The sequence below is a fragment of the Anser anser genome (assembly GCF_964211835.1).
Source record: "Anser anser genome assembly, chromosome: 1".
In the NCBI taxonomy this organism is placed as follows: domain Eukaryota; kingdom Metazoa; phylum Chordata; class Aves; order Anseriformes; family Anatidae; genus Anser; species Anser anser.
In genome coordinates this window covers 186,212,808-186,233,963 of record NC_139720.1, presented here as the reverse complement: position 1 = coordinate 186,233,963, position 21,156 = coordinate 186,212,808, and the positions used below count along the sequence as shown (strand labels likewise).

The 21,156-nt window shown below is 37.4% G+C and overlaps 1 protein-coding gene across 2 annotated transcripts in view; it reads right to left on the bottom strand.

Moving 5' to 3' along the window:
• TRPC4 (transient receptor potential cation channel subfamily C member 4) overlaps positions 1-21,156 on the bottom strand; it is a 160,631-nt gene that overhangs the window by 8,852 nt on the left and 130,623 nt on the right. For both annotated transcript variants that reach the window (XM_083798127.1, XM_083798128.1), the window contains 4 exons: positions 19,229-19,368; positions 10,848-11,158; positions 9,795-9,990; positions 7,926-8,120 (listed from right to left, as the gene is read on the bottom strand). In XM_083798127.1, coding sequence (XP_083654253.1) covers positions 7,926-8,120; positions 9,795-9,990; positions 10,848-11,158; positions 19,229-19,368 — 842 coding nt within the window. The remainder of the gene's footprint in view (positions 1-7,925; positions 8,121-9,794; positions 9,991-10,847; positions 11,159-19,228; positions 19,369-21,156) is intronic.

The window sequence follows — 21,156 nt, the reverse complement described above, 5'->3', positions numbered from 1 at the left end:
ACAATAAGGTATTTTGTCATCTTCTTTTACTTGAAACTGATTGGCAATTTATTTATGATTAACACTTTCTCTGTTTGGGAATAGTTTCCATTTTATGATTGATTTCTTTTTCTAATTAATTTGAGATGCAGTCCCTGTGTGGTTGGGGTTGGCAAAAGAGAATAGAAAGGGGAAAGCCATGATTTCCAAACTGCCCAGATACCATGGGTTTGTACATAAACATTGTGCCTTCAAAGTTTTTCCAGATGGTGTTTCTGCATCTTATACCACATCCAAAGGGAAGATGGATGTGATTCCTCATATTTAAGGAGGGAGGGATGGGAGTCTGTGTCTACTGCTGGGGCTGAATGGGACAAGGTAGCTATGGGAAAGACAATACCTTCCCACCACCTATTTTAAAACAGGTTTAATTTTCTGATTTTTTGCAGTTGACCACACGATGGAGATATTTCATTCCTGCTGAGAGAGCACTAGGGGAGTCTGAGGCTGTACAAGAGCTTTCCACAACTGTTCTGACTCACAGGCAAAGGAAAAAAACACCTTAAGGTGTAAGTGAAACACACTTCAGTTCAGGTAAGCGTCTCATAAATGAACTCCTATAAATAAAACAAATGCTAACTCTTGCCTTGGAGGCTACTTTCTGCAGTTGTTGTCTGCTCTGCTTTATTTTACAGTTAAAAGTAATCCATTACTCTGAGAAGCTGAAAGAGAATACATTTAATGGTGTATTTGCATACACATACACATAGACACTGCATAAGAGAATATGCATACACATAGCTTGTCAAAGGTATTAACCACATCAGTTCATTATCTCTGGTTTAAATGCTCAGATTCAGTCCCCAGATCATAATCTCCTTTTGCTTCCTCTCAAAGCAGAATGAATCTTTAAATAAATGTCTGAAAATCAAACTACTCTCTATACATAAAATGATATTGACACTCATCTCTTCCTTATTTGGTTCACAGCTGTCTTTTCTCTACCTGGTCATAGTCTAACCTTTCACTGTTCACAATTTGTTTAAAGGAACTGCTGTGCTGTGTGCTTGAAGAATTGTTGAAAAGTATAGCTGACAAAGGGTTAAAAGTTAAATCTGATTGAAAAATAGCAACAAGGGAAGAAACAGTCTTGTGATGGAAATATTGTATGAGATGGTGAAATACAAAGAAATGTTTTATCACTTTCTAAAGGGGGATGCTAATATGTTTTAGGAAGCTTTAACAGCACTTTACTGGCATTGACAATCATTTTGGTCTTCCTGTTTATGGCATTGCTAGTAATTTGTACTTTTTTTGGAAGAAAAATCTCTTTAGCAGTAAAAAAAAAAGAAGACAATATTAATTTAGTTCTTTTGATGTGATTTATAAAAACTATATCTTTTATAAAAAATGAATTCAAATTTCACATCTATCTTTGACCACAAACTGCTTGGTGATAAAGGTCCAGAAAACCTAATGATTATCTGAAGTCATACAATATATTCCTCATCTGGAATTGAAACATTACAGGGGAAAGAACTTATCTGTGTTTTCAGAAAGGTTTCCCTGTGAGATGGTCTTTGGTTATAAAACATATGTGCTCCAGATTAGTGATTTCCATTCCAGGTGGAAGGTGTTATTTTTTGCCCTAGTTTTCAGCAAGACACATTTCAGGGAAAATACAAAACACTTGTATTGACTGAGGACTTGCATCATTTTCCACTTGAAGAAAGAAGGCTAAGAGAATGAGAAAGAAGATTTTCTCTGACAAATGCTTATCATTGTAATGTAGATTGCTTGAAAAAAATGGCAAGAAAATCAGGATATCTGTGGAAAAAGAAAACACTAGCTATTTATCTAAAAATCAGGTGCACAAAAAATACTGAAGATATGTCTGGCAAATCCTTTCCATTTTATCCTCTGAAATTCTTAAAATTATAGATAAAACACTTTTTGGTGACTGATCACTGACAAAGTGGAATATAATTTGAGGAAAATAGTACAATTTATTCCAGTGGGCTTGGGGATTCTTTTCTTACATCTCTTCTCTTTAGAAATAACAATAGATTTCAGATGACCAACAGGAGTAGCCTTGAGACACCCAAGGGATTTGGGTAGTCAGAAAAACTTCAACCTAACCAATGGAATTGAATCTGGCTTTTGCAAAGGCAATCTGAAAAAGTTAACAGAACTACTATATATAGCTTAAAGAGCAGCACACACTGTTATTTCAGAGCTTTGAGTGTAGGAGATACTTTGTGATAATAGCTAAAGAGAATGCTGCATACCTGGGATATGTCAAAATGACAAAATAAAAATGTGCTGAAATCTGAAAAGGCAGAAAATCTCTGTCTGATTAATAGCATGTTGAAGTGCTAGTAAATCATGTGTGAACATACTGTCCTTCCTGTACCGAGGAAGCCAGTTGTAGTTGTGGCTAAAGATCATGCCATCAGCATGGCTGGGCAGCCTGTGGAGAAAGATGCTGTTCGTTGAAAAAGCTCCCCTTGACTGCACCGCCCACCTCTTTATCTGTCCCGGTACAACAAAGTGTGCCAGAAACACAGAACTGACAGTCGAGGAGAATAAAATTCATCAGCTCTCTTCAGAGGCTCCTCACTACCATGCAGACCTTCTTCTTTCCTGTGATAGCTTTTCCGTAAGTAGCACTGTAGACGGTCCTCCAAAGCAATCATGACAAAGGTATCTCTACCGACATTTTTTTTTGTGTGTGTGAGCCACATAAATCTTTTCACTGGGTGTCTGCTGTAAATTATGCCGACCCTGAATCCTTTCTTTGCAAGTTCTACCTACGTATAATTTTTCAAGCGCTTTTTTCTTTATATATATGTATTAAATCAAACATTACATTTATAATCCAACAATCCACTCTGTATATATATATTCTTTATATATTCTTTATATATATATTTATCTTTATATATTATATATATACTATTTATATATGTGTGTATATATGTATATATACACAGAGCAGACACATTGGTGACACATTTATACCTCCTTGATTCCTTTTAGCTCTTGATTGCTGCTTTTTTATGCAGATCTTATGCCTGATCCTTGAAAAATGCTGGCTTTAACAAGACACCTATATTCTGTCTATCATTTTTTTTTTTACTCTGTAGCACTGACTCAGCCTTTGGATGCTCACTATTGTTTTTCCTACTGGAAAACACCACAGTATGCCACTGCTGATTAGAGCTTCCTAATAGCAAAGTTAGCATATAGAAATTTCAGGAAAAAAATGTTTTGAAATCTGAGTTCTGCATCACAGACAACCTGGCATTCATACATCTATTTAGCTGATGTAAGAAAATGAACCTGAAATGGAATCAAGTGTTTTTTTCCCCAGTACTGGTCATAAAAAGAAAAGGTATCAGAGTTCATAATGCAAGACTCAGTGAAGAGAAATAGTTCCCAAAAAAGCTTATCTTGTAGATCTGAGACAGAAATTCCAGTGAGCTGGAGTCAGAGAGCTGTCAGCTGAAGTCTTCAAACAAAAGGCAGAGATAACTCTTCATTGCCCTTTGTTTGTAAAGGTATAAAGTTTCTAAATTTAATTTTTGGTACAGTTTGTTGAGACAAATGAAAAAATTCTAGGAACACAAGGCTGAGCTGTGGGTGATGTGGGTGATGATAATAAGTTTTTCAAAATCAGAAAACAGTGCATTCCTCTAGGACAAACTCTGAGATCATGACAATGTGCCCATTTTTTCTTTAATGACTTAATCTCTTTATTGGAGAAAATCCACTTAACAGTGTATGCTTTATGTCTGCCCAGACAGTGTGTAGAACTGAATGATGGAGTGTGTGGCTCTCACACCTGTACAGATAAATTTTATTTATGCAGAAATCATAATGTATACACCAATCTTTGCCCATTTTGGAGCTTGAGTGCATAGCTGGGCCTAGAAATTGCAAAATGTTCATAATGCAGACAGCTCTACTGGGGCTGCTGTTACACCTGAGTATGGCTGAAGAACTTCATAGTTTTATGAGATGCCCAGATACGCAGACTGAATCTGGCTGGTCAACCACAGCCACTCACCGTTTCCAAGAAGCTGTAATTCTTGTTGCTGTGATGATTCAGCTGGTGAACACTCTGCTCCAGAGGGGTTTCAGCTTCACTTACAGCTACGTGTCTGTTCTGTATTTATAATTACTGATGGGTATGGCCCTATTGTCTCACAGAGCTTCATAGGTACTGCTTTTTCTCATCAAACAAAAATTTTTTGAAGTTTTCTCTACAGAAAATAACAACAACAAACCCCTACATCTCTCCCTCCCCTATGCCCTCTCCTTCCAAAGAGGTCAGTTATTGGAAGTTCACATTCAGATCATAGGGAAGCTAGGTTCATCTCCTTCTCTTACACTGTCTGAAGAGAACACCTTTTCCCCCAGTGTCTTCACCCTGGTAAGAAACTGGCTGGGTAACTGGGCCCGAAGAGTTGTGGTGAATAGAATTAAATCCAGTTGGTGGACAGTCACAAGTGGTATCTCCCAGGGCTCAGTACTGGGGCCAGTTCTCTTTAACATCCTTATCGATGAGCTGGACAAGGGGATCAAGTGCACCTTCAGTAAGTTCACAAATAACGCCAAGTTAGGCAGGAGTGTTGATCTGCTCAATGGTAGGAAGGAGGGCTCTGCAGAGGGCTCTGGATAGGCTGGACCAATGCGCCAAGGCTAACTGCATGAGGTTCAACAAGGCCAAGTGCTGGGTTCTGCACTTGGGGCACAACAACCCCATGCAATGCTACAGGCTGGGGGAAGAGTGGCTGGAAAGCTGTCTGGCAGAGAAGGACCTGAGAGTATTAGTCAATAGCTGGCAGAATATGAGCCAGCAGTGTGCTCAGGTGGCCAAGAAGGCCAACGGCATCCTGGCTTGTATCAGAAATGGTGTGGCCAGCAGGTCACAAATGATAAGGAAGTGATAAGGAGACCTTATCATTCACTACAACTACCTCAAAGAAGGTTGCAATGGGGTGGGGGTTGGTCTCTTCTCCCAAGCAACAACCAAGAGGACAAGAGGAAATGGTCTCGAGTTGCACCAGAGAAGGTTTAAGTTGAAAATAGGAAAAATTTCAATGGAAGGGTTGTGAGGCATTGGAACAGGCTGTTCAGGGAAGTAGTTGAGTCACCATCCCTGGAGGCATTCAAAAGACATGTAGATGAGGTGCTCAGGGACATGGTTTGGTGGCGGCAGTGCTAGATTAATGGTTGGACTTGATAATCTTAGATATCTTTTCCAACTTAAATGATTAAATGATTCTATGACTATGATTCACTGTTTTGGGACAGGAATCACCTCTTGTCAGAGCTGTTCTGCTTGGCATAAATAACAAATGCTTACTAGAGAATGGAAGTGAACCTGTGTCTCCCATAGCCCAAACTATTAGTTATTTTTAACATGCGCTGCAATGAGAAATTCTGTCCTGAAGCTAAGTCTTTCCCAACAACAAAGTTTTTTGGAACTGGTATATATTTATGAAAAAGAAAACAAGCAAACAAACAAATAAACAAACAAAAAGGTTGTAAGGAAAATGCTATGTGGAAAAAAGTCCCAACGAGCTTTGTGTATACACACTCTATCTGTTGACCCTTTGCTGCAACAGTTTTGCAAAACCCAAATTGCTGATACCTAGAAGCTGTTATTTATTCCCCCAGCTGTGGGTAGCTGCAGGAACCAGGGAGTGATCTCTCTGAACCCCCATTTACATTTTCACCATGTGTATCAGCAGGGTGCTGGAAGCACCCTGTCTCTTTCTTCCTCCTTCCAGACAGCCAGGAATAAGATTACTCCCAGAGTTGCAGGTTGAGAGGGAAACAAAGGAAAAAAAAATAAATAAAAAAGTCCTTTATCCTGAATTGAAAGTCTGTCAGAAAATATTGTCCTGAAGGCTTTTCTGGGATGTATAAGTGTATTCAGAATTTGTCCCAGTCAAACACAGATATTGTGTTAACCAAGTATAGATACTCAGCTGCTATGCACTGGCATCTCTCCATTAATTTTAATATCATTCTATCAGTTTACACTAGATAATCATACCTACCAAATGCTCAACAAATGCCTACAAGTATTGCCCACTCTCCCCCACACACAAGTACATCAGTTTCTCTATTTCTAACAAAAATTCACAGTTTTTCCTACAGTTGCTCTCTGCACTTCTTTTCTTTGCTAGGTTACACAGTGATGTTTTGTTCTTGAAGTTCTTCACCATTCATTCTCAGTTCACGTGTTTTATTTTTATTTCTGTCTGAATTGCTACTTATTTGTCTTCACTGCTTTTCTAATATTAATCCAAAGGATTTTTTTGGTGTTTCTTTTCTGCAGTTGCTAGTTTGTTTCAATATCATTCTCATGTTTTATAAGCTTCCTTTTCTGTCCCTTTCTTTCCTATCTACAAGAATGACAGCTAAGTGAAGCATACTTTCCTTTCGCAATGTCCAACAAGATCAGGTTATTGCAATAAGCCTGATTAGAAGCTTTTCACAGAGTGCATAATCTACTAATCAGCTAAGGAAATGTGAAATGGTTTTATTTGTCACACTGCCTCTTTATCATATATCTGTGCAACTCTGCAAACTTGTTCCTTGAGGTGTATCTGATGATAAAGCTGAATGCCAGGATATGACAGGAGAATAGATAGGAAAAAATCTACTTATTTCTCACTTTCTCAGGAAACTGTAAAGAAATACACAGAAGAAAAGAAGGTACGTAGAGTAATGGTCTGTAGATAATGGTCCAACAACGAATCATATCATACTCCTAGCTTCTTTGGTGTATTGCTAATAGTTTAAACAGCGTTAAGACTACAATCCTTTCTTCCCCTTACTCATACATGGCAATCATATGGTCTCCCTTAATGCTTTGCTACTTGAGCTCCTAACAGACTTGAAAACATTTGTACTCATCAAATCCCCACAGTATAGGGAAAAAAATTACCCTATTTTACCCACAATAGATTGATTTGTTTGTTCACTTTTTTATGCTGGAGTTGTCTAAATGCAGTCTAGTTAACAAGGTACTCACTTGATTTATATATGAAATGAAGAAAATATTCCTAGAGAGATTTACTTGCTGGTTGGTTAGGTTGTTACCTCACTATTTCCTCTGACAATATAGGAAAACTGTGCTGCTTACTGGAGAATCTCAGCTGAATAAATATATGAGAAGCAAATTCAAATCTGGTAGCTGCAGCTACCAGAGAGTTTGTGGTTCAGATATTATGCAGACATCTGCTGAACCCAAATGCAGGAGTATTCTTGCTCCCTTTGTGTGTCTTTTCCCCTCTTTTTTTTTTTTTCCCTAGAAATTTCCACTGCTATTAAGCACTATTAGAATAGGGCAATAATATGATTCTGAAATAATTCTACCTGCAGATTCAGGTAAGTAATTCTAAGTAAGTGGTTACCTTTCAAAATGCTTTATTTAATGTGAACAGCTTTAGGTAAGAATGATTTTATGTAAACCCATTTCACTACATGTAGAGAGACAGAGAATATACCATGATAAGTTGTTTATATAAAATTCTGTGGTTCATGATACGTTGATCAAAATTGAATTGTGACACTTGAGCTGGAGAGCGTTAACCAGAACTCTGGAATTGGTAGACAAGTATCTGTATTTGATCTCTGTTTATATTGCTTTTAATCTTGAATTATCTATCGATGAGGCATAGTCATGCTTCATACTGTCATTGTGCAGAAATCCAATGATGTTTTCTCTCCAGTCAGATACACTGACATGAATGTAAATAATAATAATAACAATAATAATAAAATCATTCTCTGAATTCTAGAATTACTCTGTAATTCCTATTCAAATTATTTGACAGTTCAGAGCCTTTCCATCTCTGTAAGACTGAGAAAGACTTATCTGTATATAAAAGAGGAGGATTAACAGCAGAGTAGCACATAGGACTTACCCCTATTGTTCCAAAACTTTCAGGCTTTCTTCTAATTTTTTTCTTGCACAAGTGTCTCCATAACCATTTGATCAGATACCAGAGGGACTTTGGACTTGGTATGACATTGAAAGGAGTGGGTAGAGTCCCTCCTTCTTCAAAGTAACTCATCCAGAGTTTTGTCCGAGCAAACTTCCACTCAATGTCTGCATGATCCTGTGAACAAAAAACAAAACAACACATATGTGGCTGTAATTAAGGAGATGAAACAAACCTCTTAAAAAAAAACTGAACCTAAAGCTAGAACAACACTGAAACTCTAATGAATTTTCTTTTTAAAATACTGGAACCTTCTTTTTGCAGAAAGTTTTTAACACAAAGCAAAGCTAAGCTGGTTTACTCCAATAAAGAGATGTTACATACATACAGTATATCTCCACTTTCAACCCTTCTTGCTTAGCTACAGGCTTTTAAATAATTAACAGTCTCTCAAAAAACAAAGGATAATTACAAGCAGAAAAATGTTACATCTCTGGTAGAGATGTTTTGTTATAATAGCAGCTCATCATTATTCCACATAGATCACTCTAATTACTCTGCTGTGTAGCAGCTTCAACAAGTCTGTAAGCCTCATGCACCCTCTCAGTTGTTGCCAGCCCTTGAAATTTACAAATAACCTATCTAACAAATCATGAGGTTACTTAAAACTGTTGAGTTGAGCAGAATTATTTTCTCCTACTTCAAAATTGTATATTTGGAATTGGTTATGGTGTTGTTTTCTTTTTTTTTTTTTTTATTTGAATGTTTTTTTCTTTTGAATTCGATATAATATTGCATCATTTTGAAAAGTTAAAAAATATCAAAACTAAAACCTAGAGTTTGAAAAGATTGTTAAGTCTTAGCAGCTGAACAAGAATTTTAAAGGAATAATGTTTGATTTGGACAACAAAAAATAGTAGCCAAGAACTTAATCTATAGACCTAACCCTAACTTTTAATATTTAGACAGATTTACTGTAATCAAAACAGTAATTAAGATGTTTTATCAGGAAAGTATTCTGCCTGCAGAATGAGTTCTGATGAACATTAATATGTCATGGTATCATGTAATAGAATTTATCAACTACTGTTATATAAACACATTTCTTTTGTGGAAAAAATTGTAATTTCTGTCCAAAATAGGAAAAAAAAAAGGAAGAAAAAAAAAAGCAGCCCTTCAAAAAATCTTAAGGATGAGAAGTTTTCTTTTATTGTTTGCTTTCTGCATGATCATATTTGAATTATTATACAATACACCAGTGTTTAATTTCATTAGTCTCATAATAGAGAGATGAGAAATAAAAATAGCTCTGGTAAGGATAAAGGCAGTTTTCATGACACAGGAAAACAAGGCACTGCTTAATGAGGTGTCATGACCTTTTATTTCACTTGTTAATGGGTTCCAAATTGTCCACGAAATGTAGGCATCCAATTTCTATTCACTATATATTCGTACTATATAAGAATTACAAAATAACAGCCTTTTAAAGGCTAATCAATACATTAAAAATAGAGATCAAACAATCTATGTCTGAGTCTTGTTCAGAACAGAGGTCCTGCACAGAGCAGCTGGGGCAGTGCTGAAGCCTTTGTCACTTGCCAGCAGCTTCAGGACACCCTTCTCTAGCCTCAAGCTGGCTTCTGCAGTGGGGCCACCTCTTCCCCTTTCCGAGTTCTGGGGAAATTCCCCTCTGCTCCAACCCAGCTGTGGTCTGATTTCTGTGTCCTTGCAGAATAGTGCAAAATAATTAGAACAAACCCTATATTTAGTCTTTAAAAAAGATTTTCTGACAGAAAAAAAAATGGGATTTAGAAACAGAGAGAAGGTATATATTACAAATGATCAACTTACAGCAATTAGCTGGTAAGAATTATTCATCATGGCTATTAGCATGTTGAGTAGAACAACCAGAGAGATTACATTATAGGTACCAAACATGGTGGCCCCAACAAATTCAGTAAATTCATGCTTTGGTTGCACATTGGTCACATAGAGATTGATGAGTCCAAATATAGACCAGAATAATGACTGCAGCGTTTCAAATAATCTGAAAGACAAAACCCAAAAGGAATAGCTGTATAATACCAATGCATATACTTTTCAGATTATTCATTTTTTCCCCTGACGACAAAATGTTCTTGAATTGATTGAGCTGGATGATTCACAATATAGGCAACCTATATGGAATATTTTTCTGGAGAAACACTGGCTGAATGTTTCAGATATGAACCTCTAGATATCCAATGTTGAATCTATAAGTAAACCTATGAGTACAAGGCTGATTCTGTTCAAACTTCTAAAGGATAGATATCATTTTAGAGATCTTACTTTGGACACCTGTCTTTGAAGTATTTTGCCCCTTTGCTTTGCCTTTAGAGTGTAGAACAAGGATCCAAAAGTAAATCATCAACTGTGTTTTAGCAAGATGTTAAAATAAATATGGTATTTTTGTACCTATTCAGTGTTGTCAATTTATGCCATTTCTACTTTGTGTTGAGAACCATTGAGATAAAAAGTGCTCTATAATTAGAAGGGCATTACTGTCTTTACTATGTGTTTGCTTTGGTAGAGAATGGGGATGGTAAAAAGCAAACATGCCACTCTCATATAGGTCTTGTGCTTTTACAACTAAATGTTACGATATTCTCTTAAAGAAGTTTGGGACAGCAGCTAGGATGCTAAATAACAAAATCCCACTTTAAAAAAATCCCACTATAGGATGAATATTATTACTGATTGATATAATGTTAACATTTATTTATTTATTATTAGAGTGTCTTTAGGAGTATCTGTCAGGATGCCACTGTAAGAACAACAGGGAACAAAAAGTCAGCCTCTTTCCTGTGAAAAACATCTACATGAGTAAAATATTGGGGAAGGGTTAGAAGTAGATCAGCCACTTACGTTGAAAATGCATTATTCTGCTCTGCACATCGTATCCCTTTACACTTGTTTTCTTGTGTCTCATAGTAGAAGTACAGCTGGTTCAATCCATTTGCAAAAGCTAGCAGCACGAGGCAGTATATGAAGAGAAACTTCAAAATGTCCAGCAACATTCTTCCCAGAGATATCTGCAGAGGTCCCAGGTGAGAATTTGCAGTGAATAATGAGATCAAACGTAGAGAGCTAAAGATGTTTGCAATTGCAAACAGGGCCTCAGCCACCAGCGTCGGATGCCACATGTCCCAGCTCTGTCGTGGAACTAACCCGCTATACTGAAAACAAGCAGAAGGGAAAAAAAATTACTCCGTTGTTTATATGCAGAAAAAAAGTGTCTTGTTTTCTTTACGAGCCATTCCATTAATTTGCTGATAGCACAATAAAAATAAACATATTTTGGAGAGAAATATGTCTTTTTGAGATTTTAGCAAAACTTAAAATGGATGGTGTCTGGATACTTGTCCTTCATTTCCATCTGCAGAATAGCCTATACTTTCTTGGGTTTTATTGTGCTTTGCATTTGATTATGATTTTTACAGTAGCAAAAGCATGTCTAACAATTCTGAGAAAATCAACCACTTTTGAACATCTGGAGTTTTAGAATTGATGAAAATTTCAACTGTAAAAAGAGTAAGTTAGATTTTTGCAGAATAGTGAAGATATGACAGTTATGGATAGAAACACAGAAAAACTTTGAAAAAGTTGGAAGAAAACATTTAATCAAGGAATAAGTATATCTATCACTTAATCACAAACAATGGACCAATAATGAAAAAGTGTTTTTTAATGAACCATGGCAAACTGCTTGTGTATCTCATTATCAAAGAGTTTCATGCCTGGGACTATGATTCTTTACTGTTCCAGCTCTACCAAAACATTTACTGAAGATGAAAGATGTTACTTTGAACTAAGATTTAACTGCCGTGTCAGACTCATTATTATTTATTGGGTCTCATTAATCTGCTTTATAGGATGTATCAGAGGACAGGATCTAAGCTATGAAGTACTCTAAAACCGTGGGATAATATAATATGAAGCAAGTACAAACAAGGACAATGGCGCAGTCTGTATTTACCCACTCTGGGCCACGCAGATGCATCCTTCAGAGATGCTGAAAGTGCCCTCAGTAGTAAGGAGAGGTACCCTTCCCTAACACTGTGGCCAGATGTAACATAGCCAGGCATCACAACATTTCAACACCACGCTCAGCCTCCAAATAACATGACTCTTCTTGAACTGCAGATGGGATCTTGGCATTTTCTGGGGCAGTGCTAGTTGGCACAGTACCCTACCACATTGAAGTTGCTTTAATCAACCTGTAGGACAGGTGAGACAGTGCCAGTGCATGACAATAATCCCTGGCAGTTTTATTTGTGTATAAGTAGCCACAGTGTAGTCCCCACAGTATCTGACAGTCTTGCAGTTTGGGGGATGGGAACTGCAGAACTGGAGAATAGTCTACTGCAGAGTTAAGAACCACACTGTCTTATGTTTCAACCACCAGTGATATTTGTTTTCTACAGAGCAGCAAATTAAATCCAGTCCTGCTGGAGTCATAGGTCATTACTCTGTTCATTAGACTATCTCTTTCTCTAATGAGAAATTTCTTACCATGCTGTAAAATCGAGTCTTACTATATTTGACATCATAGCTCCAAGAGAGATGCTATTCTGCCTCATTTACTATTGACTTTCAGTTCAGTTCTGATTGACTCAAGACCGATGATAAAGGAACAGGTAGTAGAAAACAGAATTGAGTTTCCAGAGCCCCCAGCTAAGAGATTAAAGCACAAGAAAATGAATACGGAAAATTTACAATGGTTATTGAGAAAAGAGAGGTGAGAACTCCTCTGTGTGTTTTCTATAATGTCTTTCTTTGCATAATATTATACAATATATTACTGCGAATTCTGGTGGCACTTTAAAGTCCTGGTGTATGAAAACTCATAACTGTTAACTAACTGGGAACAGTTGCCAGTACAAGCAAATATTAGATACTGAACAGTGCAATAAATGCTCAGATTAGGGAAGAGTATACAGGGTGTGTTATAGGAATAAGGTAAAATCTATTCATGAAAAAAGAATATTTAAACTGAGATGGAATTTTTGGTAGGTACAAAAGCATCCAGCTGCAAACATATTTTAGATGAAGGCATGTAGCAGTAGATTCCAAGGACGTTAAACAAGCAACTGAAAAAAAAAGAAAGTAGAAAATAAGAAAAATAAAAGAGTAGAAAACAACAATAATTTAAAAACAAGTAAGGAAATACCCTTCTGAGAAAAACATAGTACTACATGGCAATGATCAGAGATAGCATATGATGTAGAAAGACAACAAGGATCATATTCAAACAATTAGGTGAAGACAGCCACATCCGAGCTCTCTGTCAGCTTCTTTTACAGTCAGCATTCACATTTCTAGAGTAGTAGGAAAGCAGATAAATCAAATAGGTCATATGAGTTGGTCTAACGTATTTTTCTCATTATTAGTTATATAACTTGGGGTAGGGGACAGTTTTCTTAGATATCTAAGAAGTAGTCTGACAAGATGTCACTTTTTCTAAAGGAAATGATGAAGCTAAAGAAGAAAGGAGAAGAAAGGACTTTATCAGTGATGATCTGGACTGAGATGCAAAACTGGTGTGTTCAAAGTCAGCTTCAGAATATCCCAGTCTAACAAATTAACACAACCCTGTTTGTTATTTCTTGGTATCCAAATAAGAAAAGATCAAGTGACCTCTGGTCTGTAAAGCGGAAATCAAAGTCACAACACAACAGCGTTATTTCAGCTTTACTGACTCTGCCTTTCTTGGGCCCAAATGCTTCCTTTATGTGTGGAGATGGTGCAAAAGGTCTCATAGTCATAAACAAAGAACGATGAGGGCTAATATAGTTTTGAAAAGATGTGCTTTAAGAGATGAGAAATAAAATATATATATATAGCGAGAGAAGTAAAGGGCTGAGAAGTAGGTTTAAAAATGATCTGTGAAATATACTAGCTGAAAGAAGACAATAAATTTGATAAAGAAAATCATGAGTATGAAATGGCTCTGTCAACAAAACCCCACTGACTTTACTAACCAGAGGAGGCAGAGATATGAGGATATGAAGATGCTGAAATCTAGCAAAATCAAAGAAGAACTAAGACAACAAAGAAGCTTACGTGAAAAGGAAAAGAAAGCAGAGGAGCAAAGAAACTAGGCATGTTAAAACCAGAAACAAACAATGAAAGTATATATATATATAAAATATATATAATATATATATATACACACACACATATATATACACGTACATATATGTATGTGTGTGTGTACATAATATATATAACATATATATATAATACATAATATAATATATGTATATATATTAAGGTAAGAAAAATTGCAGTTTAAGGCCAAGAACTAAACAACCCATATTGTGCAGAATTAGAGAATTAAGCACATATAGCAATGCCAAGCTTGTGGTAAATCAGATTTCAATTCTCTGCAGTTATTGTTTTGTTATTCTGTGACCCTGATGAATTTCTGACTCCACTTCAAATGCAAACACAATCTGTTGATAGGTTATAAAGCCAGCCATTTTTAAAAGCATGATTGAACAATGACTATCATAGGCTTATAAGTTGAAAGAAATGCATGCGGCATGTCAATAGAAAATTAGGACCAGAAAACAATTTGAGCAGCATATAAACTATAGAACATCAAAGCAAGTGTATGAAGAGTGTGTGATATCACTCAAAGAATATAAGGTAACAATTTTTGGTCATTATTCAGAGGAATTCAAATGAAAATCTAATGTCTGAACTATTTGTCAGAAGAATGCTGGGTTTCTTTAGGACTAAAGTCATAAGCTGTAGATTTCATGAAATCACCAAGAGAGATCAAATAGAAAAGTAGATGATCAGGCCACCCCAGTGTTGAATATGCTCCTGGGCCTTGGTCAAATATGACACCCTTGTGTACTGGGTTTAAATGGCAAAGTTTTGGTAGCAGGGGGCTGCAGGGGTGGCCTCTGTGAGAAAAATTCAGAAGCTGCCCCATGTCGGATCAGAACCAGCTCCCACCAACTCCAAAGAGACCCGCTGCTGGCCAGAGCCGAGTCAATAAGTGATGACATTTGACATCGCCGCGTCTGTAAGAACAGATTTAAGAAACGGAAAAGAAAACACTATGCAACACCAGCTGGGAGAGTGAGGAGTGAGAACCAGCCCTGCAGCCCCCAGGTCAGTGCAGCAGGAGGGCAGGAGGTGCTCCAGGCACACAGCAGCAGTTCCCCTGCGGCCCATGGAGAGGCCCCTGGTGGAGCAGGCTGTCCCCCTGCAGCCCATGGGTCCCACACGGAGCAGATCTCCACGCTGCAGCCCGTGGAGGAGCCCCCGGTGGAGCAGGTGGATGTGGCCTGGAGGAGGCTGCGGCCCATGGAGAGCCCCCGCAGGAGCAGGCCCCGGGCCGGAGCTGCAGCCCGTGGAGAGGAGCCCACGCAGGAGCAGGGGGTCTGGGGGGAGCTGCCGCCCGTGGGGGACCCGTGCTGGAGCAGTTTGCTCCTGGGGGATGGACCCCGTGGTATGGAGCCGTGTGGGAGCAGTTCTTGAAGAGCTGCTGCCTGTGGGCAGCCCCCGCAGGCTCAGTTTGGGGAGGACGGCATCCCGTGGGAGGGACCCCACGGGGAGCAGGGGCAGAGAGTGACCGTGAAAGGGCGGCGGAGAGACGAAGCATCAGGGACTGACCGCAGACCCCATTCCCTGTTCCCCTGTGCTGCCTGGGGGGAGGAGGTAGAAGAGGGTGGATGGGGGAAGGTGTTTTTAGTTTTTTCTCTTCAGTTCTCACTGTTATAGCTTGCTAGTAATAGGCAATAAATTTTATTAATCTCCCTATACTGATTCTGTTTTGCCTGTGACAATAATTGTTGAGTGATCTCCCTGTCCTTACCTAAACCCTTGAGCCCTTTTTGTTATATTTTCTCCCCCTTTTCCTCTGAGGACGGGGAGTGAGAGAATGGTTGTGGTAGAGCTCAGCTGCCCAGCTGAGTGAAACCACCACACCTTGACTCTATTAGCAAAAAGAAAGTTTAAATAACTTTAACCACTGGAGAAAAAACAGCAAGAACAACAACAACAACAAACAAACAAAAAATCACCATCAACTGCCCCCCCCCCAAAAAACAAACAAACAAACAAAAAAAACAAACACAAAGGAAAGTGTTTTGTATGAAAAAACACAAAGGAAAGGACATTGAGTCCTTTCCCCAAAGGCCATATATGCATGTGAACTCTTGCTATTTAAAATATGTGCCTCAATCTTTACATTCATTTTGCTGCGTTTCAGAGTAGGGAAGTTGGAATTAAAAGTAAGAGGAGTCAGGAAGTGGGGAGGGGGCTAGCAAAGATCTTTAAAATATTAATTACACTCTGGAATAGAGTCAATAATTTTTCTTGGGGGTTAATATTCATTTAGATGAACATTTGGTCTGTGAAACCAGTGAAACATCAATCAAAACCATTTTACAATGCAAAGGGAGAAGAAAAACTGTCACCTTCTGCAGAACTTGTGGCAGTAGAGAAATATCATCTTATTTGCTACTAAGCAGAATGGATCTGACATGGTGATCATTAAGATAATAAATATAGAGACAAATAATTTATTTTCAGTTACTTTTCAGAGTTTTTGCCTTGAATAGGAACATGTTTTCCTACTAGATTTTCATGTCAGTGGCTGAGACTCACATAATCAATAATATGAATTTGCATGCTGTCTCTAGTACAGCTGGAAAAAAGCACTGTGTCCAATGCTCAAGCCCAGTAAATATTTAAGATAGAACAAGCGGTGTCTGCACATGACTTAGCATTGCACCTCATTTGACCTATCAGTACAGAATAAATCATCTTCCAAATACGTAAAAGCATCCATTTTTCTTAGAGCTCAACAGCTTCTGTTTATATTTATAACCCTTGATCAAAACAGATGTGTTGCTTAAAATCCATCATCTTGTACTCATATAAAACATGTGACAGTGCACTATTTATAATCACATGCTATTTATCAAGGAGAGAGCATTTTCAGTGGGTATACTGGATAATTTATAATCTCTCACACTGATAAACAATCAGAGGCAAAAAGCATAGCCCTTTGAAAATTATGAAATATAGTCATTTTATTTGAATACTGACAGTGAAGCAGATAACTTTGAGTTGTCTTAGCAGTTCCCTCATCCTGATATTACACTGTTTGGTATGTTTTACAATATCCCATCAGCTGCTGTTAATAATAACCATCTTCTTATCTAGTGTGTCAGTCAGAGAATGGGCCACAAATAGTAAGTTTTTCTCCGGGAACATCTATCACAAAGGAGATATGAGGGTGTTCTCATTCTTTTATTCAAATATTTTAGTTAAAAATGGTTTCTTAGGTGGCTTGATCTGCTACAGTGATTCACAGAAAGGTAAAATACATCTAAAAACTTGCTTATAGATTTGATTAAAAAATACAGAAAAGCTGTCTTTTTGAAAAACCTGTGTTCCAAGGTTTAGGAAATGAAAGTAAAAGTTTTGTATCAAAATGTACTGGTTACCTTCAAAACTCCAGCTCAGAGCTGGATAACTCTGCTGTAGCTATTTGAAGCATGGCTGGGGCAGTAAGTTACTTCTGTATTACTCTGCTCATTGTTTGCACACTGTGTTTCAATTGTCTACCAAAACTGAGGCTCTTTTAAAGAAGAACAGAAAAAGTATTTGGGTGCAACATTGCACATGCAGTAAAAAAATATTAGCTGCAGAGCCAAAAATAGTGCTTTATGAACCGTGTTGATTATGATTGACATGCAAGCACTGATTTGGAGAGTAATGGATGCACATTAACACAGATACTGTCACCTTGGAATCTGATTGCCATAAGACGAAACTGTCTGGGAGATGAAAGGATTATAATGTCTTGTAATTAATATCATTCTAAAATGAATAATTGGCCATCTCCAGTGCTTTGGAAACATGCATTTTCAATGAATTGCTTGCTTTGTTACCTGGGAAAGTGAAATGACTATTTATTTTCCAGTCACTTTATGATGAGGCATCCTTGTGTGTAAAAAGGTATTTCATCAGCTTTATATTACAGCTCTCCCCACATCTTTGAGCCTCTTGCTTTTTTAGGCAACAGTTCCAAATATCTTTTAATGAGAAGATTTCCAAGTGTTTGCAATCAGAAACATTCTGTGACAGGGGGAGGCTGTTGTGTCAATTGATCAAGTCTTTGGTCATCCATGCCCCTGATCAGCTGATGTGGACCCCTGTGGATAGTCATCAGGTTATATAAATTAGAGGTTCCAATATCACTCTCTGCTTATGGCAGGGCTGCAATGGGAACAGCAGCAGTTGGGGGGATAGGGAGCTGTAACCAACTACTTGATAGCTTTTTCCTCTTCTCTTTCCAGCAAAAAAAATGAAAAAAAAAAAAAAACTTGGCAGAGGAGAGACACTCCTTTCACACATATGGGGTAGCTGGTGTCAGGAAACCTGAAACAGCTGAAATGCAATGCTGCAAGAGTGACCAGTAAAAAAGGTTTTGTTATCTTGGGTATGACAAGAAATCTGAGACAGATACTAAGAAATGCTTTCAGGAGTGGTTTCCTTGCATTTTGTGATGTAAATATTTATTTTTTACAAGGATTTTATGATATATTATAAATTCACATTGAATATACAGAAAATGCAGCATGTTCCATGGTTTTGCAAAGAAGGGCTAGTTTGCTGGAAGATATTTCAAACATTGGTAATAAAAAGCCTCTGAAACAGGTGAGAAAGTGAACATATCCAATCTCATATCCAACCAATCCCATTCAGTTTTACTTTTTAATCAAGTTGCACTTACCATGAATTTTCAAAACAAAATTAAAATCTTGCTCTTTAGCTGCTTCCCCTCCTCCTCTAATTTTGAATAAATATTTTTCATGCAGTCTTGCCCTGAAGTTTGGCATAGTGGGTAACATTTTCTTAGGGGCAGTAATTTCCTACTGGAAAATAGGCAAAGACTAACACAAAACAACATTGTGCAAGCGCTGTAAGTATTAGGAATGATTTGCCTTTTCCAAGATTATCATAGCATGACTATTCAGGACAAAAAAGAGAGATTGTCTGGTCCAAATAAGGAAAAAAAAATAATAATTTTTAATCTTTTGTTTGCTCTTATTCTGGCCTAGCTTCTTGTCATAGTTGCAGAAGATTCAGTGAGCAAATCTAACATCTCTTACATTGTTAGACCTGAGAATCATCAAATACAAAAGGAAGTCTGAACAGGCCCAATCTCAGTTAACTTAAATATCTTGCTGAAATTAAAAAAATAAAATAAAAATTACCTTTGAAAATGCAACAATTTTCAAAGAGATTGTTGCTAAGTACAAGGAGTTCATTACAAAATCCATGAGGTTCCACCAATCGTGAATGTAGTCCTGCAGTCCGCCATCCCACATCTGTTTAATTTCACCCCAGATAAAGCCTGTAAACAGAACATAATTCATTAAGCGTGAATACTAAATAAAAAAAAAAAAGTCTGTGAGTATCCTAGACACTTATCTCACATTGGATTTAGTTTCCTTACAATAATTACAAAAGAAAAGTGGATGAGTGCTCTAAATTACATATCTAGTCACGTGAAATTTTATCTTTCAATTAATGTTTCAGGAATTGTCAGACAAACAAAACATCACCTGCTTGTACAAGGACAATTTCTTTGGTTTTCTTAAATCTCCTTCTTCCTTATAACCTAATAAGTATAAAAAGGGTCTCCAAACCAATGATCATTGCCAACTTTATCCTCAGTATCTGCTGCAATGTAACTCTAACTGTAAACTGTATGACTGCAGGAACCAAGCCAGCTCATTATTTTGTTTCAATTGGAACAAACACGGTAAGTGAGAGGATTTCATTATTGCTGTCAATGCTGAACTAAAGTCTGCCCTTCCCATAAGAACAGCGTCTTCAGTGGAATATTTTTTGTTGATTCTTTCCTTTGGGACTGGAAGGAATAGAAGTTGTTTTCAGGTGTGCAAAGTATACATTACTCTGGACACAATGTGATAAAGAAATATTCAATCCCAGTGGGACATTTTGCGAGTTGTCTGACATAACCTCAATTTAACAGCTCCAGAGACAACTATATGGAGACTTTAATACTGTAAACATTAAAACAAAATGTCTGAAAAGGATACTCCACATTATTTTATAATACAGAATGATAAAATATATAAAAAACAATGGAATCTTTATATGCATACTTCGTATTATTATCTACAAAGCTTTTTGGTTACCAGTCTCGGTAGAGCTTCTACATGTTCCATAGTAAATTCTTTGCTGAAAGGATTTTCATACTTGAGTGCTCATTAAAGGGACAACATTTACAGCAAAGAGGACAATCTAAAACATATGGATATTGAGATATAGTTAATTCATCATGGCTTTCCTCCAGCTGCTTATCATAAGTTCCTTTAAAAAGTGTTGAACAGATTTCATACATGGATTTTCAGAGTCCTGCATCACTGTAGTCAGGGCTAAATTTACCTTGAAACTCAACATTTTGTTTCAGTGGTCTTCTAGTTGACTACAAGAGCGAAGAGAGTCAGAGGAGTGGAGTAGGTGTGACAAGTACAATTTAATTCTGCAGTGTTTTGGCTGAAGTCATTCTGTCTCCTGATTGCTTTTGAAAGGAAAACTTCCTCACAACTTTGCTCCTTCTGATCTCAGCCACACATTCCTGTCTTGTTTCTGCATGCTATCATTAATCAGGAGCTTCAGGAGTACCTAAATTGTATAATAGATCCAGCAAATTTTATGTTCATAGAGTTCCTTTTCAGACACACCGCCATCACTATTTCACCTGTCTGCAGATCTGTAGGAACACGTTCTGAGAAAGGACCATAGTGGGAACATGTGGACAGGGACATGCCAATTTAATATCTACATCAGCCTAGACAGGCTGATTGCAACTCTACCTTAATTGATCAGAAAAAACTGATGCATAAAATATAACACTGATAAGAAGCTAACATTTATTTTCATGCTTCATCCAAGATGACGATTCGTAGTGAGAAAAGAGTTGAATATTATTACATGGCAGGTATCAGTATCCACTAACAGTGTCCATTGCTACTGTTAACTGCCCAAGCACCATCACAGGGCTACCAGGTGGGCTCCTAAATGCCTGCCACTTTCATCCTGGGCAAAGATTTAGCCATCTACCTTTCAAGGAGCTGCTCACTCCTGTCACACAATATGAACCAGAAGGTCT